At 36.3% G+C, this 25,906-nt stretch overlaps 1 protein-coding gene across 2 annotated transcripts in view; it reads left to right on the forward strand.

The window, feature by feature from the left end:
* Positions 1-25,906, forward strand: part of CPEB3 (cytoplasmic polyadenylation element binding protein 3) — a 90,404-nt gene that overhangs the window by 53,913 nt on the left and 10,585 nt on the right. For both annotated transcript variants that reach the window (XM_013951149.2, XM_067300077.1), the window contains exons 5-6: positions 5,461-5,628; positions 7,559-7,648. In XM_013951149.2, coding sequence (XP_013806603.1) covers positions 5,461-5,628; positions 7,559-7,648 — 258 coding nt within the window. The remainder of the gene's footprint in view (positions 1-5,460; positions 5,629-7,558; positions 7,649-25,906) is intronic.

Genomic DNA, 25,906 nt, shown 5'->3' on the forward strand with positions numbered 1-25,906 from the left:
GTGCTGCTTCTTGCATTTCCGTTTATATCATCAAATATTTTGTTACTCTGTGGCTTACTTCTGCACTTGTACAACGTTGTGGATTTTGCCATTGATGAATGTTGTATTGAAATGGTATATTAATCCTGATAGTTAAAAAAAAAATTGTCAATCTGTTTTTATTAGTCTGAACATACTGGATAATGAGTTTATGATTTTGAGAGGATTTTAGCATTTACAGATGGCTAATTATTTAACTTGAAAAATAATTGGAAAATATGTTATCCACAAACTGATTAATAAAATGAGAAATGAATTATTTTAATTAGGATGATGATGTTTACTGTCTCTAAAACCATAATCCTAAATTCTTTTATAGTATTATGTCTGATGTGCCTGATTAATTTTTTTAATTACTTTGATATATAGAAAACTTGCACAGCAGGTACGTTCTTTTTTTTTTCCTGGCTGTGTCATCTTCAAACTTTTTGTCTTGTCCTGGGTTGTTTGAAATTCATTTTGAACTTTAAAAAATGTATTTTCCTTCTTTATGGTGGGAGGGAGAAAGAGAAGAAGTAGAAGCTACATTTTCTTTGCTTTTGGAGCTAAATCTAATGACAGCTATACCGACAATTTTCTTCTGTGTTTACATGCAGCCAGGAGCTATGGGCGGAGAAGAGGTAAAAGTATTTACTAAATGTTTTATTTGCTGAATAGTGGGAGAAATAAATATTTAGTTCTCTTATGATGTTACCAATTTAAACATTATTTGGTTGATCAATTGCTTCCTATAAATCAGTCTGATATTCTTTATTTGCAAAATATCTCCATTTAATAGCAACTTAAAACAATGATGATTTTGAACAGGTAACTTCAAATGTTTTACTATTGCTAGTGAACTGACAGATGAGTGTAAAGATTCTTTTTCATGATACATATTTATGAGTTTAAATGTGTAGTGTTCTGAAAAGGATTGTTTTCAGACTTTTTTGTAAAAGTGTGATGTTTAACTAGTTCTTTGAACACTTCAAAAATACATTTTTTCTTAGCTGAAACATCTTTTCTTTCACTGAATATTACACTCAGCTATTACATTGGATTGCCTTTGGTGGGACATTGTGAATACCAATAATAATAATTGTCCTCAGCACTGAGTATTGATAATCAAAAAGGAAAAGACATAACATTTGAGTGAGCATATTTTAACTGTATTTCATCATTTAGACAACCCTTAAAAAAATAAAAACAGATTGAAAATATTTTACAAATGTAGTACAGTGCTGCATGTAAGTTTGTTTTGAGAAATTAATGAACATGGGCAATAGCAAGCTTAATGACCACCAAAAAAGCTATGAATTTTCCTCACTTTTATGTACTGTGCTGCAGCTTACACAGACAGTTTTTACTGAGAAAATAACAGCGAGCTTTGCAACTTTTAATACTTAGTATTGGGCAGTACCATCTGCTTGGGTACTTTGGCGTTAAATTTCATTGTATCTTCTTTTTCACTTATGAAAGAAACAAATGAAAAATGTATTTTTTGTTGACAGCTATGCATATGATTTGTATCACTTTCAGGGACTTTTTTTCCTCATTACAGTCTAGAGTTTGCATGAAATTTGTGAGGAAACTTAGAGATAAAATTAGCCATTCAAACAAGTTGATAGCCTAGAAGTAGCTTGTAGTTTGCACATATATATGGATTGAGGTGTAGTAGGCTGCACAGGCTGTACTGATACAATTTTTAATATAGAATTTGAACTATTTCTGTTCAAAGACAAATATTTGTAGTTTTTCCTCAATAGCAAAAATAATAAATAAAAAAAAAACTTATAGTATTTTTTAAATTAAGTTTTTTGTGGCCCTCCTCCCCTGCCCGTCTTTTCAGAGAGCAGGCTGTTGTTACAGATGTTGAAAGCATCCCAATGCTTCTGCTTCTTCAGTGCTTCCATGGTACGGAAACAAATTGGAAAGATTGTAGCGTATGAAATATTGTATCCTCTCTATGAATGGGAACACCGATTAATTTCATTTTAAGATTGTGGCAAACATTTCCAGACTGATCAAATGACACCAAAGTGGGGGAGAATTTGGGAATCAGTTGGGCATGATTAACTTCTTGCAACTCATGCTTCCTTGTAGAAGTGAAATACAGTAATGTGGCAGGAATTGTGATGAAAACAAGGTAGGCTGTAAAATGAGCGTCTTACACAAATTGTAGTGATGACCAAACAGGGCAAGCACATTCTGAATGTGTTGGACTTTCAGTATTTTTACTCTGCCAAAAAGCATGTTTCACTCCATAATATTTTTTTCTGTGTAAAATTGTCTTTTCTATGGTAACAAATAGATTTTTTTTCTTTTTTGTGTCTTGTCATCTATGTTAGGGATTTTGTGACTTTCCCTACTCATATAATATTTAAGTTTGTGGTGTTCATACTCTTTTCATTACCTTGAATTTTATAATGTTGTTTTGAGCGTTCTTACTTTAGGTGTGAAATTCTACCATAGTCTGTTTAAAAAGATTTGTTTGTCAAATGGTCTCATGTTTCCCTCTTTATTATTGTTTTTACCATTTGCATTGTGGTAACACCCAGTGTACCCGGAGGCAAATCTGGGCAGGGACTCATTTTAGTGTTTATTATAGTTGAGAATATTAGTGTTTGATTTTATCACTGTGACTAAGCATCTTCAGTGAGAAGAGGCTTTGTCAGAAGTTTCTTGTGGTTTGCAATAACCTATCTGTTCTCTGCTTGATCCTCTGTTTTCTTTAAGCAAAGAGTGAGCCTTTTCTTTGTAGATTTGCTGCTTAGAGCTGCTGAATCATGCCCTTTTTGGTATCTTTTTTTTAATGTTTTCAACCAGTTTATCAGGGACAGACATGTAAGCACAGCTATGGGAAAGCAGCCCAATATCTTTTCTCCTATGCTGACAACTTGTACATGCCAGGGGAAGGGAGGTGGCATATAAAAACAGGGCATTCAGTGATGCCTTCCCCAGATACTCCCCCAGAGGTGTCTCTGGGGATTTTTTGAGTTGGTGTCCCAATATTTATTGCTCCAGAATGCATTTTTCTTCTGTTCATGCTCATTCCATTTTCTGAACCCATGTAAACTTCTTAGCAACCTAAAAAGCCTGTGGCAAAGGGTTCCACAGTTTCATTTATGTATTTTTTATACTTTTGCTTTGAGCCTTGTCATGTACTGATTGCATTTGATGTATTTTAGTTTCCCCTTATTGGAAGAGACAGTGAACGATCATTCTCTATTCCCTTTTCTCCATACCTTTTATTATTTTAGATACCTGTATGCTTTATTTAATTATAAAGTTTTAGATCATCTCTTGTATTTACTTAAGATGAGTATAATGCTTGTAAACTGGCAAGCATCTCGCATAAGAGGTGATATCTTGTTTTTGTTAGCATGTGTGCTTTTTTTTTTTTTTGAGTTCTTTCAGAACTCAACACATATTCAACTTCCTCAGGGGACCTGTGTTTTAGTTGAACTACTTGTTCTAGTATGTATTCCTTTGATATGTCAACTTCTATTAATGCCTAATGATTTTTTTATTTGAAGGTAAGTTTGTGGGGAAAATAAATGAGAACAGATTATTTAGCTTCTTAACAATGTCATTCTCTTATGGATATTTCAAATCGCCTATTTTTCAAGAGTTTTTCTGATTTGATATTCTTACCCAGTTTTAGCCTTCCTAATTATTTCTCTCATGCATGTGCTCCTACACTAAAATGTGTATGTGCATATATGTGCATGATGTACCCATCTGTTACTGAACAATTCATCAAGAATAGTCTTTCATGTTTTATGTGATAAAACCACCATTTCTGACAACTAGTTGTTCTGGACTTTGACAAGTAGCATCTCAGAAGCCTTTTTCAGTTGTGGTGTTTGCCATGTTTTTATTTGGGTGCTTACAAGCACAGTAGTGTAGTGCTTCAGTAGATTTTGCATCTATAATCTCTGTCAACATTGTGCACTCAATATATTCTAATATATTTCTTTTCTCGTACCTGGTCTTCATAAAAATTCAAGCTGGTGTTCATTGTCTGTCAAAATATCTTTGTTCGTTTGTTCTCCCTAAATAGGATTGCTGCTTCTTTTTGTAATCTACCCTTTACTACTGAAGACTCTATTACTGATACTCTCAGTATATGCTTTTTTTTTTTTTACTATAGTGTGCCACTGCATCTCTTGATTTTTCTCCTTGCTCCCATTTTTTTCCTGTACTTCCATATGTTATTAATACCAATATATAGCTTAACTCTTCCTTAGCTCTTGCTAGTAGTTGCTTTCATGTGATCTGTTATCTTTGAATTTAATTATGTGCCCTGCTATTTATATTTTTAATTAAATCCCCTATAAACCATTTGTATCATTTAATTATACTTCCATCCCTGGGAGCAATCCTCCATGATATGAGGGGACAATTAGCCCTTTCAGAGTTGAGATGGGGTTTCCATTTCTATGTCTCTCTATATTACAGGATTTATTTTTCAGCTCAGGTATAGGGAGTTAAATTCTAAAGTTGGCATGTTCTACAGTCCTCCTTATATAAAGCCTTTGAATACTTCTTTGCTCTTCCTATCTTCTGAATTAATGAGTCTGTTCTTAAAGTAATGTGTGCGTACTTGGGCAATAACAGCAAGAAGTTAATTGCATCAGGTGATAACAAATAAATTATTTACTTTTCATCAGTCAAGTGAATAGCAGTCATTTATGTTGCTTTGTGTTTGTTCATTACCGAAAGTATGTTTTAATGCTGAGTAACAGCTTAACAGGTTGTCCCAGTTAACAACATTTTCTTCGGGTAGAATGTAAGCTTTTTGTGGTTTATTTAGTAAGTCTTTTAAAGATTGTATCCCGTTAGCTAAGCTGCTTGCTTCACCTATGTGCATAGTAGCAACTATACAAAGCTTTTGTATGCTTATTTTGCTGTCTGCCCCTCTGCTCTGCTCAGACCGGGCCCCCGGGAGGAGGAAGCGGTGCAGCCCTTGTGGCTGGGACCCTGAAAGCGCTCCGGCAGAGACTGTCCCACCGAGCGCTGCAGTGGCTTGAGTGATCTGCTCTTTAAAATCATTCCTTTAAGATCTGTTCTTGAAGATTTAAATCTCTCAGAATTGGTTTGAAATATAAATCTTACAAAGGTTTTCTGTGGCTATGACACACAGTTTAATAGAAAGCTTTTTGGTTTTCATTTGTTAGCCATTCACAAGAATTTCTATTTTAAAGCTAAATTAGATTTGTTGTCTACTAAGGATAATACAGTTACATACTTGGAAAAATATAAGCAATACTAATGAACATCATTTGGATAACTGAGCCACTTAATTGAGCCCTTTAATGCAAATTCTGTTAAAGCAAAACAGAACTTTAAAAAAGGAAATTAGAACACTTAAGTTTTTACTGAAAGATATATTTCTCTAGAAAATAGCTTTAACTATAGATACTACAAAATCTGTTACAGGTCGGTCTTCACTCTTTCCTTTTGAAGATGGCTTCCTAGACGACAGTCATGGTGATCAGTCTTTATCATCGGGTCTCAGCTCTCCAACACGCTGTCAGAATGGTGAAAGAGTGGAACGCTATTCTAGAAAGGTGTTTGTTGGAGGTCTTCCTCCTGACATTGATGAAGGTACTGTGAATAAGTTATGATGGTGGTGGGAATTGGCGTTCATATAATTACTTAGGAAAGGTCAGATTTTTATAAAACAGGTATTTTCCCAGGTATGTCACTTGTAGCGGTTGTGGCATTATTTAAAAACAAACCAACCCCCCCCTCCCAGCAACTGAAAATTTACCTGATGTTCTTTTGTACTGTAGATCAGAAGAGACAAAGATAGAAGTGCCTGCAAAGCAGGTCTTCTAATCTGCACAAGTGGCGTATGTGTCTGTATACGTAAAGTGGGAAAACTGAAGAAGGGAACTTAATGTGTGCTGTCATTCCTCTGCAGTCTCTCCCTTTTCTTTTTAAAAGTTGTGGGTACTCTAAGGACCTTGTTAATGCAGTCCTCACCATAATAACAAATTGGGCTTTAATTAATCAGCTCTCATATCTAACATACATACAGTGATTCAGTTGATAAATGCAGGCCATTTAATATGGTTACAAAACAATAACTAGCTTAGTAGGGATAGTCAGGTTTTTTTCAATACATATCTGCTTTACTTGTATGTGCCAACACCCCCCCCCACACACACACACACACATGCAGCCCCAAACTAAAATCATGACAATGTTGTTATACATTTTTCATGTTATAGCAGGAATCCACCACTATCTAGCTTCAATCAGTGTATGTAGGGAATTTGAGGATGCCTAAAGGCATCTCTGAATCTGATTTTTTGCTGAATCTAAAAGCTTAAACCATGTACTGTTTTAACAAAGAAATAGCCTTACTAGCCATGCCGTATATGGTTTAGCCTTCCTAAGCCTAAACCATGCACAATTTCAATAAAGAAACAGTATGGGTTGGCCAGCCTATGGTTCATGAACAGCTCGAATGCTGTTCCCGTGTCGCGTAATGAGTTGTAGGGCTGTTGAAACGGGGACTGCTGCTGGGTAATCTCAATCCCCAGCTGTAGGAAGAAGCAAGCCAAACAGGTACTACTGACATGAACACTGCTGAATCACTCAAAACTAAAATACACACTCAGCTTTATCCTACAAGGAAGTAATGTGGCCACTTGGGAATTATCACCTTCTTCCATGAGAGATCTACTCCAGTAACACCTTTTTCCTTCAGCTCTTGAGTTATGTGGTACGTGTTTTATGGCTCTAGCCATCTGATGTGCAGTTTATGGGGTCAGATAAATTGGCCACATCTCAAATTGCAATCAAAAAGTTGGGAAACCATTTCCTTTCTTTTCAAATATTTTTTCCTGATGGTTTGTTGCTCAGATTTATCTAGCATCACCTTAGACACAATTTGAAATTGATTCTTTCTTTAAAATTCATCAACAAATGTATTTAGAAAAAAGATTTTTTTTAACGAAACTGAAAATGCTTTTTCCTGAAACATCTGCACGTAAAACAAAATTGTCCTGTAGAATAGTTTGAGAGGTGTTTTCCTTGGCGTTTTTAAAATGATATTTCAAAAGCAAAGAAATAATTTGTTAGTTCAAGGCAGATTCTCAGAGGGAACTGAGGAAGGTGAAGGTCCCACAGTCATGTCATCTGATGCAGCCTGTGTTCTAGGTCATGCAATAAGGAGTGGCCATGCTGACATGTAGCTTTTCCATCAGTCCCATGTGGCTGCATCTGACCCAGCTTTGTGGCTATTATTAGAAAGAGACCACAGCTGAAGTATATTCACTTTTGATAGATCATGTTTGCATTTAATCCTGCTGCAAACTGCATTAGTGGAAGGCAAAATCATTTTTAAGCAGCAAAGTATGGCACGGAGGTGAAAGAATATTTAGATGTTTTATACGTATATTATTTCAGTTTTCCCTGTTCTTAAAAGATATGGAAAACCATCTGTAATGTTTTTTAAGTTAGAATGTTTATTTTGCCACTGTCAGTCTTCAGATTCTCTCTAAGGTGCCTCATTTGTTTTTTGTAGATGAGATCACTGCCAGCTTTCGTAGGTTCGGACCTCTTGTGGTGGACTGGCCTCACAAAGCTGAAAGCAAGTCATATTTTCCACCTAAAGGTAATTAGATTAAAATACATTTATGCAGACTGTTCTGGTAAAAGGAAACTACTCCTGCAATGTGGTGCGCTCCATAACAAAGAAAGGATTTGATGAATTCTTTCTCTTTCAGTAAGCGTATTTTTAGGAGTTGTCATGATGGGAGAAATGCAATGCAATGAACAAGATGTGGTCTTGTGTATGCACTTTTTCAGCAGTGAGAAGAGTTGAGCCTAGAATCCATGAACTGGGCCTTTATACTAGGTTTACTTTAGAAGGAAAGCTGCAAGCATTTCCATAATGCTGACTCTGCAGTGTGTTTTTTGTAGAAACTATAGGAATGATAGTGTAAACAAGATTTTTCCATGGCCTGAAACTTGCTGGTGGATTGGGTACATGGTATTTCGTCAGGAAGCATGAGTCCACTAACCCGAGAAGCTGTGATCCTGCTCAGAACCAAAATCTGTGTATCAGCAGTTAGCTGGGTGCTGAACCACAGCAATGGTTTCTGCTAAGGGACAGCAGAATCACCAAGGGTTAGTGTTATGCTCCACGATCATTGAGTTTCTAGTCTGGAGTTACTTGTTTCAGGGTGACCTAAAATGCAGGTGGGGCAATTGCCTATCTGTCAGGAAAATACTATGCAGACATGTTTTGGGTGAGGAAAAAACAGGTTTTTGGGAAACTGTTTGGGAGAGTTGCTTGGTTAATGCCAATTGATTTTATTGTGTCCTGGCCTCTTTTACAAATTTGTAAATACTGTACAGTACACGTTCTGTTCTCAATCAAGCTTGCATCTTGTATATTGTTTGAGGGTTCACTTATGATCTGAAACAGTAGCATAAAATTAGACACACAATTTCTGATCTGTATGTTGATATTTTTCCACTCTCACTGGTCCTGAAAACTCTTAATTGCTCCTTAAGGTCACTGTTTAATTTGGCAGAACAATGGAGTGTTCAGCCAAGGAACTAGCAAATCCTACAATACTTTTATGGATATATTTTGACCGTAAAAAGCCAACAACAACAAAACCCCACTACATTTATCTGGAGGCTTAAGTGCTTGAGGCAAGGTAGCCTTGTAACAACTGCTTCCCCTGTAAACAATACTTAGGGCACTTTACTTGAAAACAGAACAAAAAACATACATGCGCCTTCTTTCCTGTTCCTCTCTCAAAACCCAGCCTTCCTGTCCATAGTTATTATGCAACATCTGTTCTTGAATAAATAAAACGTTAGCATATATTTCTAAGCATAGCTGGTAAAATACAGAGTTTTCCTTTTCTGTTTTTATAGTCTTTAGGGTCTTTCTGGCTAGGAAATTGTGATTGCACCTTCACTTAGAAGTTTAAGAAACCGTAATAAAACTAGTCTCTGCTTGTTCCTAATATCTCATAGTCCTATCCAGTTTATTTATTTGTTCTTATTAATTTAGTAAGTAACTATATATTTATGGCAGATCAGCATGGGACTTCTCATTAGAACTGAATTTGTTCTGCATCTGACAGTGGACTAGTTAAGCCTTGCCAAACTTGTAGAAATGTTTTTGAGTAAGAGCTATTTTAGCAGAAGACAAGGGAATGCAGCCTCTCTTCTATTTTTGTCATGATCCTAATATAGGAAACAGCTTTCAAAGCCCCTGCCAGTTGCCCTGAATGTCTGTCTGAAAGTGCTAAACAACAGTCAATCCCAACTGTTCCAGATTTATTTATAACTGACTTCTGAGTTATCAATCAGGGCTTCAGCATCATACATCCATTCCTGTCTTTGAGATTCATTTACAGTCATGTTCAGCGTGGTAGGTCAAATACACTTGATTGACTGTGATCCCATATAGATAATATCTGCATAGAAGATAGAAATGTTATTACTTGGAGTCAATGGGTGAAGTCTGAGCATATATTATGAATATTTTCTTCTCTTTGATCTGTGTTATATATATGAAGAATACTTTTTTTCTAAAGTTGTTATGGAATTACTGACAGAAGCACTACAAAATGCCTCCATTTCTGTTTTTGATTAGAAACTCCTTTAGAACTAAAACAGACTTTTTAAAAACTTTTTTTATTTTAAGCTGTTCTGATTTATTATCAGGCATTTCTCTAAAATACAGTAAGATGAAAGAGATATTTGAAATTATCCTTGGGTACAAAATTCAGTGAGACAATTTATTCAGAAGTTAAATACTCCCCAATTAAAAAGTTCTCTCCCTTCTTTTTCTCTAGTATCTTCTCTTCCATGTCACATTGCTAATGTGTAAATTCTCTGATATTTTGAATATGATTCTTTCAAATGGAAAATCTGAAAATCAGTCCAGAAAAAAAGACACGCATTAAATTATATAGGAGAGAAAGAGTTATCTTTTGTGTTCTAGCAATCCCAAAGGAAAACAAAAAACTGGATTGTGGGAATGCAGTGGGAGGATGTGGAGGCTAATCTTTGTTTACCCATTAATAAAGTCTGATCTCTGAAGTTTCTCCCATTTATTTGAGCCTGCCCTACTGGCAGTAAAATTGAACCCTGCTCTTTTCTGAAAATTTGTTCTCACCTCCAGCCAGACTTTAGTGCCCGTTTGATGGGTAGCCGTTTTCATTACTCCTTTATTCCTGTGGGGTGAAGCCAGTGGACTCTTGCAACAACGTTCAATTTTTGTTTGCTTTGGTAAGCATTCAGCTCCAGGTTTGGAGCAGATAGAATCAGTAGTTTATGCCAGAGGTCAGCACAGTCGGCTGAGTTTTACACTGCATTTCTGTCTTCGTAGTTACATCCAGGTGATGTCATCCTTCACAGGCCTGAGTGTGTTAATAGAGACTCATAGTATCTACATAGGTTTGTCAAGAAAAATGCTGTGCCTTATTGGCATAACTTACAGAATTTGTGAAGTGTTTACTATGGTGGTGCAATATATGAATTCCCTGTAGTTGCACTATATTAGGAACATTTTGTCAGTGTTCTGCACTTGTTAGTTACTCCCAGCACACACGTGGAGCTCTGCTACTGCTAGGAACAGAAAGCTGCAGGAACTTTTAGTTGTGGCTAATCCGATCAAGTATGAAATCTGAAAGATTAAAATCAAATGTTGCTTAGCAGTCCAGTGACCCTTCCTTTCTGTGAGTGGTCTATCTGGTTAGTTTAGTGGCAAGTCAGGCCATAGGTGTGTAGTCAGTCTGGATCCAGCAAGCCTTATTATCTAATTTATTAGCTGGTACGCTTGATTAACTTAACAGTGTCATATAAGCTACTTTCAGGACTAGCTGGGGTCCAAAAACATTCCTGTGGTGTTAAGCTTGAACAAAGAAGGTTCCTGAATTTGGTGTCCTGAGCAGGATGGTGTCACTGGCCCTGTGTAGTCACCACAGCCCCGCTTAGGCGCATTATCTGAAGTTCACTGCTGGACCTGATGGACATAACCTGGTTCTGTGTAAAATATGCTGGGCTGCGTCTCCAGCATGGTGAGTTACACACGGGCTTATTTTGGTACAGCACCAAGGCTCTGATTTTTTTGTTTAGTGCGTTTGTGGGTCCTTTCACTGGACCTTGGTGGATTGCAGATCAATGTGGATGTGTCTGCCCCAAGCACATTGCCTACTATCTTGTTATCCAGGTTTTCCTGTTTATACCCTGACTGCATCTTGCCCGACATGACAAAATACACTTTGTGTGTGTGTGTGTGTGTGTGTTTGAGACACAGAGATCTGGCTTGGTCAATGGTTAAGATTTTGGAGTGTTATAATACAACCCCCAGATCATCTGATAGCTCAGACAGCCCTTTTGGGATGCAGCTGGTTGCCAGTGAGTTAAATATTTGGATTGCTGAGAGAAGGTGGTACTGGTGACACCCAGCTGTTTTGTCACTAAAAGTGCAGATTATGCACTTGGGCAAGAGAAGTTGTTAACAGCTGACAATGTGTATAAGAGGTTGCTATTTCTAGTTCTGAGCATCTGTATTATTGCCTTATCATTTCATTTTACCCCTTCCCTTATGCACTGAAAAGCTTAGCACCGTGTTTTTATGTTGGTGTCATCCATGAAGTGATTTTAATGCTTGCTTCTGAATAAGGCCAATTTATTACGGTTGCCATGAAGAGTCTTCAGATGACTTCGGCATCTGTTTGGATATGTTATAACGGAACCGGCAAAATTATAAATGTCATGTGCCGGTCTTGGGTAAGCAGATGCCCAGTTTATGTGTTTACTTGGCTTTCACCACAGAGTTTTGGGAATTAAATGTGGTTTGTGGTTAAGTATTTTTTTTTCTGAGTACCTATGAAATGTCAAGAAATAATGAAATAGGCTCTAATGAGCATTATTGAATGCAGTTACACATTACCATGATACAGTCGTCTTAGTCTGGGCATCTCATTTCACTCTGGCAAAATTCAGATAATTCATATTTAATTAAAATATACATTGATGTTTTTGACCATTTGCTGGTCTACTGAGCTGAGCAATGTTTATGCTAACTACAGTTAATTTTTCTTATTTTTTTTATTAAAAAATGGTGCCAACGGTTTCAAAAACATTCTTTTATTTTTTTTAACAGATTGCAAGCTTTAAAATATCTGGATTTTATCTTTACTGTTTTTTTTCTTTGCAGTAACTATTATTTTTCCAGAAATTATGAAGAACTGCATGACTCATTTTAAAACAACAAAACTACGCAGGAGTCTTCCTCTGCTCCTTTCCATTTAGGAGGACTGATTTTTTGGATAAAAATGAGATACAGAGTGAGAAAATGAAGCACAGTAGAGCTTAGAGATAGGGTGGGTTTGAAAAGGGAGGAATGATTTGATATTACAGCTGATTTAGACATGAGGTACAACAGATGGTCGGTCCCTCTCATATTTACCCTGTTCTTCAGTTAGTTACTCTGTTATTTGACAAAAATAAACATACTTGTCCATACTGCTCCCAAGAGGACACTAAGGGTGAAAATCAATGACAAAATCTCATGAAGAAGAAAATATCGTATGTAAAATTGCACAGAATAACATTGTGAAGTTATTGTCGTGCTTTAATTTAGAACAAATGGTGGGACAGACTGTATGAGCATTCCTGATGTTCTCTGAGGTAGCGTTAGATGGGACCACTGTTGCTGGTTATCTTCCGACTGATCTTGATTTCACGGGTGAGGCCCATTTGCCTGGGTCATTCTGTTGTCTCCTTAGTGGGGTGGTAGCTTCTGCCAGAGGAGCAGTAGCAAACAGTTGTAAGGAAAAAGTATGGTGTTATAATTTTATCAGCTAGGTTCAAAGAAGACATGTGATTTGCCCTAACAAAACAATCTGTTGTACTGAAACTAATTATTTTGGCCTAAATAATCTAATAACATACCATTAAAATGCAGCACAAAATGCTTAGCCAATTTCTTTTTCTCATATTTTAAAAACTGAAGTCAGTGGTTATAGTGTTTGCTAGAATGGAAACCTAAAATTCCTTATCCAGAAATACATTGCATGGTAAATAGCAATGCAAAATCTTCTTTAAACTTTGTTTACCTGCGTATGTTCCACTGCACACGTGTGTGTGAGATCAGCCTTTCACCCACTGCTGTCTGAGGCCGCATACCTAATCGGTAGGCCCTGCGTCTTCCCACAGCAGGGCAGCATAAACCCAAAGCAACACAACTCACAGAATGTGTGGTAGAAGACTGCAGTACATATTGATCTGCTTTCCCATAACTGAGTAGTTTGAGATTTTGTTTTTTTAGTACAGAATTTTCTTTTAGGCTTTTGATGAATTTTCTTTAAGCCTTCCTTTGCCCAATTTTCTGTCTGTCTTGTGTTAAATGATTGAGGTAGTAAACCTTCATGGTGAACTGATAATGATGATTTTAAAATGTCTGACTTTGATAACTGTGTCAGTTATCGAAGAACAACCAAGAAGCTTGTTTCATGTAGGACAATCTCTGTCCCTAATACTGTGCCATTTGCTGTTTCTTTTTCTAAGGGTAAATGAGACTCTGATGAAACAAAATATAAAACTATTTCTGAGGAAACAAGCCTAGGCAGAACAAATCTGATTCTGAAGTAGCTTTGCAGAACTGGTCTCTCCCAGCTTTCATGTTTTTTTCAACAAATGCTGTTTCTTTCAGAATTGATAGATTGCAAGAGAATTTTTTTTAACCCTGAAGAAACCATGATTTTTTAGCAAGCATTTGTTGTGCCTTCTTCGCTCAGCATCTTCTGATGTCTGAGGAAGGAATGACTAGATCTCTTCAGATGGGCTTCAGCACTCATAGTCTCCACAGGAGTTGGTAGTAAAGACACTTCTCTCAGTTTTACTGGTTTCTTATGACTATAGTAACCCAGCAAGTAACTAAGGCTATTTATTATGAGACGAACATCATGATTGTGGCCAAACACTCCTCAGGTAGTTCAGGTTGTTACTGAAAACCCTGTTTTGAGAGCCAGAATTGCGCAAGTTTAGAAGGGAATGAGTGCTGTAGAATTCAAGAATGAAATTGCTGTTTCTGGGCTCTAGTCACAAAACAGTAAATCCAAATTGTAGCCACTTCCATCTTCCTCAATAGTGTAAAGCAAATGCTCTTACTAGAGAGAGGTCTTGCTTTTCCAAAACATTTTCCCTTTCTGCCTGCTTTGCTCCTTTCTTTATGTGGTGTCAGAAAGCTTTTTCCAATCAAGAGATCACAAATCTGATGCCCACAATTACTTCACTGGTTTCTTCTCAGCACTTTTTTTTGGTGGGAGGGGCAGGTGTGGGGCTGCAATTGCTGATACTCAGTGGCTCTCAAAAATGGCGCTTCAGGGTTTCTCATTCCTCTGGTTTCTGCCAGTGTTCATTCTTCTACAAGAAATTACCTTGTAACACCATATGCTTGGCAAGACTCCTGTCATTTTCCTAAGTGGAGTAGTCTTGTGAAATTTTTAGGTAATGGGACCAAAGCCCATTATTTTCTGACTATCACCCAAAAGATGGCTGTTGTCCAAATTCAGATCTCTGTTCTATCAATAAATTTGTCTCTCCCCCCTCCCGCCCTTGTCTGGTTCTCAAGAAATTGTGGTTGACTTTTAGCCTACAGGACACTGGCCAGGACACTGTGCAGACTGATTTTTTTCAAAGTTGTTAAGATGTCTCTGATGGGCTGGAATACGTCCTGAAGAGATTCCTGGTTACTCACCAGTGTCCTGGCATTTTCAGCAGTTTGTCTGTTCAGATGAATAACATTTTTAGGATCAACAATCAAATCATGTTGGATAATACATTGTCTGCATACTGTATGAACAGACAAATAAAGGACTAATTTTTCTGCATTTCTAAAGAAATATGCATTTAGGGCTAGTGAGTCATGGAGCAAATAAATTTGGTAGCTTTCCATCATCTGGGTTCCTATTCGTTGCTCAAGCAGATATTTAAGCAGGAAAAGTTCTCTCGTATCCCTTGTAAGTGGGAGTTCAAGGACTGCGATATTGCTCAGTAGCTTTTTCAGTGCGTGTTGTTAAAATGATTAATTTAACTGGTAAACTTATTTGTTACCCACATGACAATGAAGATTTTAGTACTTGGTATCTGAAGATGATACAAGTCTACAGTTTCTCATGGCTGCAGTTCTCATTCAGTGAAGAAACAACTTGTTTTTATACTCTTCACTGCTGTGTTAGTCCCCAGAGTTTCTGGAAAGATCTGCCAAAGCAAATCCCGTGTGATGTTTGAGATTCCAGCCTAGGGTGTGCATCTGTCAGCTAACCTCTTCTGTATCTGAGCCTATTGGAAAGTGCTGTATATAGTCAAGGGGCTGGATGCACTTAACCATGAAGTAGCTACATTTTACAGCATTGGCAATAAATTGCTAGAAAAGTTGTACGGTCATCACTGTTCAGAGGTCGTTCAGAGTTTTTGATATAGAGGAAAAATACCTTTACTAAAACACAGATGTCAATTTGGAAGGTTATTTTGCTGTATTAAAAATCGCTCTTAATTCCAGGCTCCCTCTGTTGGATTATTTGATTAAAGATGACAGGTAATTCTGGTAACTCAGCATTCTTCTGGCCAGTATCATCAAAAGGCCTTGAATTTCCCACAGAAAAATTTCAGGTTTCTAAGAGACCTAACTGATGTGTTTGTAGTGATTAAAGGAGGCATACTTTTGAAGCCCGTGCCATAGTCTGTAGTCTATGCATTACTTTTCTATTAAAATGTGTTTTCTGTCTCACAGTTTTGCTTTGACTGATCTGCTACATAATACATTTTACGAGGAGAGAAACTTAGGCCACCAATATTGGTTCTAGCAAAGGCAGTTCTGAAGCTCATGGGCATCACATCTGCAACTACTGATAGTTTTTTTTCATAAGCCTTATGACTCCTTGGGGAAAACTAAAGGTCACGTGTTGCAGTTGCATCACTTTCTCTTTCCAGAACAAGGTCTTCCCACAAATCATCTAGACTCTCTTCTGTTGGTCATATGCCTAAGAGGAAAGTTGTTTTCTCTCACTCACTGCCTGGATGGGCTAAGATTGCAATAGGATTTCTTATACTGAGACTTGTCTCAAGGGGACTGCTGTTTCCAAAATCCAAAGAGTAGCTGGTTATAGTTTGGTTCATGCATTTGCTAATAACTGCTAGCAATCATAAACTTTAAATCAGGATGTTCTTTTTAAATAGTGATTCCAAACATCCACTTGCTGGGAAGATAAACTAACTGTTGCAGTAAGTTTGTTTGGACAAATGCTCAAATAAAAATGAATCAAATAAGAATTGACGAGGAATTTTCAGTACGACTTCTCTATATACAGTCCCCATATATTTTACTCTATTGTTATGAAGTTGTTACCTGCAGTAAAACTTCTTGAAGTTTTGTCTTATTTGAACATACTGCAGACTTAAATCAAATGGAAAATAGACAAGTGTTTAAGTGATGCAGTAATCTGAAGAACTGATATTGGCCAAAAAAATGTATTTCAGAGAAGTTTACTGATGTCCCTTTTGTACAGAAATAGGAAATCTTGAAGATATTCCATATTGACAAATGTGTTCTTTTTATGTTTTTTTTGTTATGAATATTTTATGTACCCTTGGATTTTTCAGGGTAGGTCTCGGATGTTCAGTATTCTGTTGTATATGGGTAACTGACCCTGACTAACGTGCCAATTAAGTAGTTTAATTTTTTGATTTATTGGGCAATTCATGTTAATAAAGCTAGACTTAGAGCTGATCACTGATTCTAAATCTTAATGTTCATAAAGATGACATCAAAGAGAGGGAGGAACCCTATGAATTTAACTTCTAGTAATCAAAGATGAATCTACAAATCAGCTACCAAAATCAGGGACAGGCTTAAGTTCAGAATTTTAACTGTTTTTGCTCTTACCTGCGAGATGAAGATCCTCTTTAGAAGAAAGCTTGTATTTAGTGAAACAGAAGTACATAGAACTTGGTGACTGATTCCACCAGATTTCCTAAAAAGGAGCACTGAATCCAATGCTTTTTTGGGGATATGCATCTCTGTCATTTTTGTGGATGGTGAATAAACATATTAGATGGTTATATGGTATACCAGTTGAGTGTAATACCAGTTACACTATTTATATCAAACTGAGTCATTGAGTAGCTTACACATCACACATGGCCTCCGCTGGCAGTAAACGCCCAGTCAGGTCAGGGGCGTCTGACTGGATTTGTAGCTACTATAAAGTGTCTGTATGGGGAACGGAAAAGAAGAGGGAAGAAAGTATGAATTCTGACTGTGAAGTCTCTTACTGATAATCTATTAAAATAATGAATGGATATTGTAGCACAAAATGAGTTATATTAAATAATTCCATGTAGCTGTTTATAGTGTAATTTTTCCTAGGATAATGGCTGAAAGACTTTTAGACTGAAAAATGCATTTCTCCTTGACTGTAGTCACTTCATAGTACACAAATGAAAAAAAAAAAAACTGCTGATTCTGATTTTAATGACTCCTGTTCATAATATCTGGCTAAATTCTCTTTCAAAAGAGTTTCTTCATTTTTGGTTAGTCTGTGGCAGGTTCTGGCAGCAGCAGTAGTCAAATAACATTGTTCTCCGACCTAAAACCATTACTTTGGACTATGCAGGAAAACTAATGTAATATCGTGGAGTGAAAAAAGTAATTTGGGAAGAATGCAGAAGAGATTAAAGGTGTGTAAATTCCCTTGTGAGGAAATAGTGAATACACTGGTAATGTACGTGTATGCATATGTGGACAAAAATGATAAATGTTTCAGATAAAGCTGTGTTTTCTTTAGTTGCTGTGAACCTTAAACTTTTTCCTGTGGTCACCTTTATTAAACAAAATCAATATAAAAAGCCTATTAATATTTAAATAATGATGTGCATTACTTACAATATAGTTCCCCCTTTAAACGCTTAGAAAGAAACAATGCATCAGAGTGATTCTGTTATGTTGTGTAGCTACTCTAGACACATATAGCTTTCACAATACGGTGACAAAACTCAGGTATTCATACTAAATATTCAGTATGCAACTGGAAAGGGAATCACTGTTCAAGAAAACAGATCACTGAAACTTCCACGTATTGTGGAAAATAGGTTGTGAAAAATAGAAAGAAAAGTCTGGAATTTCTCTTTTGTAATGTAAATGTTTATTCTTTAATGCATAAGCATGAGAGGTTGCTTAACATTGTGCTAAATTCTTTGCTAGCTATTTAAAATCTACCAATATAGCCCGAAATTTATGTATTTACCAAACATCTATTCTCTCCTCCCCCAAAAGCTCAAAACACAGCATTTCCCTTTCTTATTCTTAATACTTGTTTTTCAAAGCAGAAAACATGCATTTGTAACACTTAGTGTGTAAAATGACTATTTTTTTCAAATATTTGCTCATGTAAATGTTGTGGCTGTATCAATAGCATGTCAGTATATATGCAGAACGGCAGCTCTCAACCTCTCTTAGTGTGTTAATGATGTAATACGGGATACTGAAGTCTAACGCTAGAAAAGGAGAGACATCTGACATTGACACACAATCTTTATTTTTATCTTCAGGAAAGGTCAGTAAGCCCTTCTTAATTGAAGTCTCCCCGAAATAACCATTGATCCTACTTTAGCAGAGATGCTTGTTGACAAAATAGATTTTGTGGAAATTGTTTTAGATCAACAGAATTTTAGTTCATTAAAGGAGAATAAAATCTAGTGATTTTTTTGTAAATCGGGGTTTCTAGACATTATTTGAAAACCACTAATGACCAGCAGACTAAAAAAGGTTTAAGGCTGCAAAAATACAGTGGAGATTTGGAGATATGTTCAAAGTACAGAAAAAGATAGATTTCACTCACTTATTTGTAGGAAATAACCAGACTTTTGCCAAATAAAAGCAGTAAATAGTTCAGCCTGATTCTCATTAACTGCTTCTAAAACCAAGTAAATTTTACTGATAGTCTCATTTTTTTCATAAATGTTCTTTTTTCCCCCATTAAATCTAAATTCTGTTCTCATTAAATGTTGCCTTTCTGTTGTTTTTAAATGTGAATATAGGAGTTGATCTTTAAGTATTATGGGCCCCAAGATAAAAATCATCCTTTGAATAGTGGTCTTGTGCGGACTTCATAATAATATTTTGCGCTTTGCTAATAGTTTATGCAATGTTTTGTGTTTTGCTAATAATTTATGTAGCACCAAATTCTTCTTTCAAATTACTGAAATAAGTTGAAGGGAATGATTGAGGCAGGGAGGGAGATGAGAAGGATGAGAACTGCCATGCAGTTTCCATTTAATAATGTGAAAATCCTAATGTTCTAGTGAGTTTGATAAATCCAACAGATTTTTGTAAAATGTACCATTCTGATCTCCCAGGAAAGAGGCATGCTCTCACTAAATAGAAACTATTGTTTTTGAGAGAGAAATGTATTTTATGCAACTATAAGTAACTGAGTTTTGGAAAAGTGTTTTGTCATTAGGGTCTTCAAGCTGCATCTTTTCTATCTAGTTAGAAAAGACAAGTGACCTGAGCAACTAGGACATGAAAACAAGCCACACGTGAGTGACCCTCCGAACCTGCTACTGGCCAGGGACTCACTGAAGCACAAGCTGACAAATTGACTATTTCATTAAAAGACAAAAAGTCAAAGCGCGGCACCGAAGCTGTGCTGTCAGCAATAAGGCCCTTTCTGTTAACGGAAACTGCTGACAGCCTGTCTTTTCTGGAAACAAGTAATTGCAATTTAGGGGTATTTTACTTTAGCTAAATTGTAAAAACAAAAACAAACCCCCCTCCCCAAACCATTTATTTCAAAGTTTTTCAACATGACAAGATTAAATTGGTGAAAATGCCAACATACAAAATCTACTCTGAATGCTGTAAGAGAAATACAGATATCTCTTACTCTAAGCCTAAAGTGCTTGATTCTTTCCACTGTTTTCTCTAATCCCAAGTTAGACGTATTCCTTTTTGGTTACTAGTGTGACAGAAAAGAACAAACATTTTCTTTCAGCTATTTTTCATTCTTTTCAAGTCCTGAATTAATCTGCATGGTATCCTTAATTAGCACTTATTAAGTTTAGGTAAAATAAAATGCAGGGACATGAAATTGAAAATCACATCTTTAACAACCTCTGAAATTAAACTTTCCCAAACTTTGAATTTTTTCCACAGATTACTTGCTCTGAATGTGTTTGACCTATTGTGGGTACGGTTTCATTTGTGCTGATACATGCCAATCCCCTGGATCTGTAGCTTTGGTGTCTATGAGCATTTGTAAATGACACACCTAAAACTGCACAGTTATCAGCCTAGGGGAGAATTCAAGCAGTAGGTTCCATGTGTGAAGCCTTTAACCTATCAAATGCTCAAATGTAATATTTCTTTTCATTAAGACAACTTTTATTATTTTGCAGGTATTTTTATTTCCCTAGTAATTTATCCTGGTATATAAACTATGGTGCCAGTCTCGCGTCCGTGCAAAAACAAGCAGGAGGGACTGTTCTCAGATATGGGAGACTGATGCTTCTAATGCTGAAAAGTTGGTTATAAAAGGTCTTTAGCACAAACCAAATGAACTAGTTCCTGGTAGGTTTTTGGCCCCTAGACGAACAATGGATAAAATTCAGGCTGCTGTTTCAATGGGATTACAATGAGTAATGCCAAGTTACCTTATAATCAAAGCCCTAGACTTCTCTAAGGGTTTGGCTTTCTAAGCAGCACTCTTATTTGAGCGAAGATAAGCCTGTTAGGGTGAAGGATGTAGAACATAGCCTGTTTCAACAACTGCAGGAACAAAATGTGCTTTTCCTGCTTTTCCCCCTCAAAATTATCATGCCAAGCATCTGCATTCTGTCTTAAGAAATGTTTTGCAACCTCAGTTCCTCTCTAGGAACAGTCTTAAACTCCCTGTGAAGTCCAGATTATCTGCTCATGGAAGAGCTGGAATCACAGGAAATGTCTCACGGACTTCGTAGCTGATGTAGATGACGTTGGCTGTTAAGTCTTCATTTTTTTTGAATGAAGCCCCTCTTTACTACGTAGCAGGACTGAGTGCTGCATGTACCACTGGCTGTAATAAGGTCCATTTCCTTTGTTCTTTAAAAAATAAAATTCTTAAAAAAAAAAAAAATCACTCAAGATTGGAGATACGTGAAACTGAATGACAGATTTTCTTAATTAGGAATTATTAACTTCAGCTAAAAAGCAGCCTGAATTTTTTTTTCTCTTTTTTTTTAGATCTTTATTTTCTTCCCCTGAAGATCATGTGTTGAATTTTTTTTTAATCATGCTCAGGCATGAGCACTATGCTTGGAGGGGAAGCTGAAATCAAATAAACTATTGATTAATATTTATCTAGAGTTCTTCTATATTAATTTTGCTTGGAGTAGAATTAGAAATTGGCTTATTTAGCAAAGAAGAAAAATAAACATTTTCTTCACACCTGAGAACTGATCTTTTTTCAACCATCTGCTCAGAGTTAAGGCAGTAGCAGCAGACCTGACCCACATAGGATGCCAATGAACTTCTTTGCCCAGAGCAGTCGCCGTTTATATTGCACTTGAAAACTGGAATCGACAAATTCAATGTTGAATTTGGTTCTGCTTTTTTTGTTACTTATGAAGGTGAACACATGTTATTTCATGCTGCTGACCCAGTAAGCTTCACAAAAATAGCTCTTACCTCATCAAAAATTTAATCTTTCTCATATGATTAATTCATGTGACTACTATTATAACTATAATAAACAAAACTGTATGTTACAGCCTTTCTTTTATTTGTTTATACCCTTTAATTCCGATTTATACCTGCTATGGATCACGTTGCAGTCCAAAGTTTTAAAATGGCTGTGACCTTTGAAAGAAGAGACAACCCTATAAATTTGCTGTTGCAATGTTTTAAACTAGTGTAGAAGTAAAATGTCAGATAACTAAAAAGACAGGCTTTAGTGCCCTTGTGGAATATTTTCCTTTTAGTCAAAACAAAACACCCTGCGTTTTAATGTTTTCTTCAGTACAGTTGGGGAAGAATAGTTTTACTACTGAGCAAACTGAGATGGTACATGTACACTGTTCTTCCCTAAGCGGTGAAAGTCTTCAAGTAGTGATGACTAGCTAATCCCTTCCACTCCTTGGCATGTTTTAGAATTGAAAGGACTTCGTAGATCTTTAGCTCTATATATCCACTATAGCACTACTGCAATGTTATCCTCTCCTTCCAGCACTGAAATGAAGGGAATGTTGGGGCAGCTTTCCCGTCTGTCAGAAATAATGTTTGTCATCATAGAGCAAACAGACTTTGTTTTTCTTTTTCCATTTGAACTGGAGATGCGGAGGAAAAAAAATCATCTTCATAATGTTTATTACAAAGAAGCAAGTTGCTTTTTTTGTGTGTGTGTGTGATATGGGAAGACCCAAGTTAGTTTCTGTTCTGTTGGCAATCTCAGTGATGTGGACTATTTAATAGTAAAATTGAGATTATGATATAATCATGCAATTTATTTCACAGAGGCTACTGAGCCAGAACCTTAGTTTTCCTTCTGCTCTTCCATGCAATATACTTGCTTAATGACTTTTCTTGATATGCATCTTGCCTTCCATTTAAATAAGTAAGTTCCATTTAGTTGCCATACAGATTCAGGTTCACAATTATTTTTCACAGTTGTGGAACTGAGGATATGAACTAAATACCGTTAATTAAAAACAAACAAAACCTACCCTAAAACCTGTCTCTTAATGTGGCATATGGGGAATTTCTTAAATATCAAATTATTCACACTGAAAGTCTAGTACTCATGAAAAACATGTAAAATGAATAGGAGTCTAGTTGTAAAATGTTAAACTATTTACATTTCTTATGCATCCTTTTTTTTTTTTTAGAGAAAGGAACCAGCTGACAGTGTCATACACTGCCACTTAAAATTAGTCTGACTAAAGAAATTCATCTTTGCAGCCCTGACTAATACATAATTTCACTCTTCTTCTGCAGTAGCTAAGTGAGATTACAGCCCTTTCTATTTTGAGGTTTCTTAAGCATTTAAAGCCTTTGATGTCTTTTGAAAATCCAGTCATGTCACTGCAATGTTAAAAAGAAAGTCTGCGTTTTTTTTAAAACCTTAGATTTTTATTTTTCAAACATCAGTTTCATTTTTAATAGTCATTTCATCTCTGGATTTAGAAATGTGTTTTATTCATGTTCAAAGCATTTTCTAATAAGATTACTAAGGGTGACTTTGAGCAATGACCCTTTGTCATCACATTAACTGATTTAGAAATTATTTCAAACTGTTTCTAAGTGTTCCTTTATTGTGGGCTTTTAAAACAAATTCATTCCAAAAGTTCTAGTAAATACAACTGTAATTCAATTCAAAATTATTTTTAAAAGTCCAGAAAAAAAATGGAGTGAAGAAAGTGTTATTTATAGTTCAAGAAAAAAATTAAGTCCATTTAAATCTACTTTTTGAGGTAGCCATCTCAACTGTATAAAAATAACCCCTCACATGGGACAAGAACATTAATTTTCTTTGTCAGGTTAACTCCCACTGTATTTTTACATAATAATGTAAGTTAGAAATATATTGAAATGTTATATATGCAATATCTTAAGTAGATGGTAGCTTTATTGTAATCTGGGAACTAAGTCAGGGGCCCACAAAACACCAGAAGAGACGCTGTCTAAGCTTTCAGAAGACAGAATGAAAGAAAATGTTCTTCAAAGGTAATTTAACTATTTTCAAGTTTAAGTTGTCTTTGCATTTTGTGTATGAGATTAAATATACGTGACTATGCAAAGGGACAAGTGAGAAAGTCCTAATCTTCTGTGCCTTAGTTGTGCAGCTCAACAGCCCTGTCACAGAACTGGTAACACAGTGATCACACAGGCCCCTTGGAACAGGATTTCTGTACCTATTTGTGTAAAGCGGGCCGAATTTTGGTACAGTGTGTACCTGAGGTCAGTGTAGGAAATCAATAGACGATATACAGACCTCTGACATGGATATTCAAATATAGTCTTTGATCTTATATATAATTCTTCATTACAATTTTTTTCTATATTTGAAAAGTAACCCTGATTCTAAAAGCCAGAAATAGGTTAATCTTTCCCTATTGGTTATATAACATTTGAATCCTAAAATGCTGGCTTTATATCAAAAGACACAGCTCATGGTTGACATATTTGAAAAGCAACTTACATATTCTCTCAAATGCAAAGATTTAAAGCACTTATGAATTATTTTTAGTGTCTAGAAGCTGAGCATAAAATGGTAAACCTCTGATAATATAGAGAGAGATGGAAGGGACTGACAATTAACTAAAATCTTTGAAAATCTTCTGACTGAATTAAATCTACTCTTAAGTTCATTTAAGCATGAGATCTGCCCAGCTTCTCTGTTGATGCCTTTCTGAAATATTCCTTTATCATTAAATAATTGGAGACTGTTCACACAACCTTAGTAGTTAATGACTTAAACTGAAAGGAGTATAAAAATTTAAGCACACCAAGCTTCCTTCCTACCTTTTCCCGTGGGTTACGAAACACAATCAATGATTTCATTTCGCTCCACCAAGCTTTGTGCCTAATGATTCAGCTGTACAAGGAAGGTGTTAGCAAGTTTAAAAGAAAAAAAAAAAAAAAGCCAGATGTTTTAAACTCTTTTGTTCTTGAATGCTCTGAAATGCAGTCAAAATCTTTTTTCTGATGAGCCGTGAAAGGCATGAAGTGGACCATCTTTAACTTTGAGAAATATTTTGGTCCAGACAAGACGACAGTCTCCCTTGCTGATATACTTAATACATATTTTACCCTAATAAAGGTTCAAGAAAAGTTCTTTTCACTCTGATTAAACTGAGGAAGTACAGGCAGAACGTGATGCACTTTTTGGCTATAATTCTGTAATTTGTACCAACATACCATTTTTATCATAAAAGTATGAATATCAACATTCTGCCATTATGAGAAAGGCAGAAAGAACAACTTAACAGCTCTGTCTAGCATATTGTTTTGAGGAGCTCACTGGAGTCTTATTACAAAACATGCTATCTGTAATACAGAAAGGTTCCCATCATTAGAGAAGACATGCCTTTGATGACATGAAGTGAAACAGATATTCCCGACTTTCCAGGCTGGCAAAAATAGATCTTCAACAGCAATTACAGACAGTAGCAACATCAGATGGTAGTTCCAAGCATATCTTGTTCTTCAAGTGACAACCTTGTTTGAAGCTTGTGGGACACAAGTGTATGTGCCAGATTTTCCCATTTGTTCATGGCAAGGGTAAGTGAAATTAGACCACCTGGACAAAATACCCTTTCACATGGAAATTGTGTCACTGTTAAGATGCCTGAATGGCATGCATGCCAAGGAGCTCAGCTCTTATACTGCTTTTCATAAAATAACCAATGATCCTTGAACTCACGGATGATGAGTTCCTAGGCTGTGCTTGAGAATGTAGGGAAATTAATCTTCTGTTCATCTTCCTGCTACTGTAGCCCTTTGAATGTTGTAGTGACTTTTTCTGCAGCAAAGGATGCAGTCTTTCTAGCGGACTGCAAAGTGGAGTGCTTATGGTCAGCACCACGGTGTTGTGTTACGTCAACAGCCAGAAGGAGCTGGATTGTTTCTGCTGTGCCCAGAAGCCTTTATCTGTGTGTGCAGGTTGTTCAGCCATTGTCGTGCACCTTGCTTTTTTTCTTCTGGGGGTTCAAATATGTTGGCTCTTTAACTTTGTGGAGATCTCGGTCACAGGGAGTCCTTTGAGCTCTCAAAATTTTACACTGTCCAGTCAGATAAGAAAGGTTCACTGATGAACACGCTACCAGAGCATGCTTCCAAGATACTGCTGTAGAGGATTAA

This window comes from Apteryx mantelli, chromosome 7 (assembly GCF_036417845.1).
Source record: "Apteryx mantelli isolate bAptMan1 chromosome 7, bAptMan1.hap1, whole genome shotgun sequence".
Lineage (NCBI taxonomy): Eukaryota > Metazoa > Chordata > Aves > Apterygiformes > Apterygidae > Apteryx > Apteryx mantelli.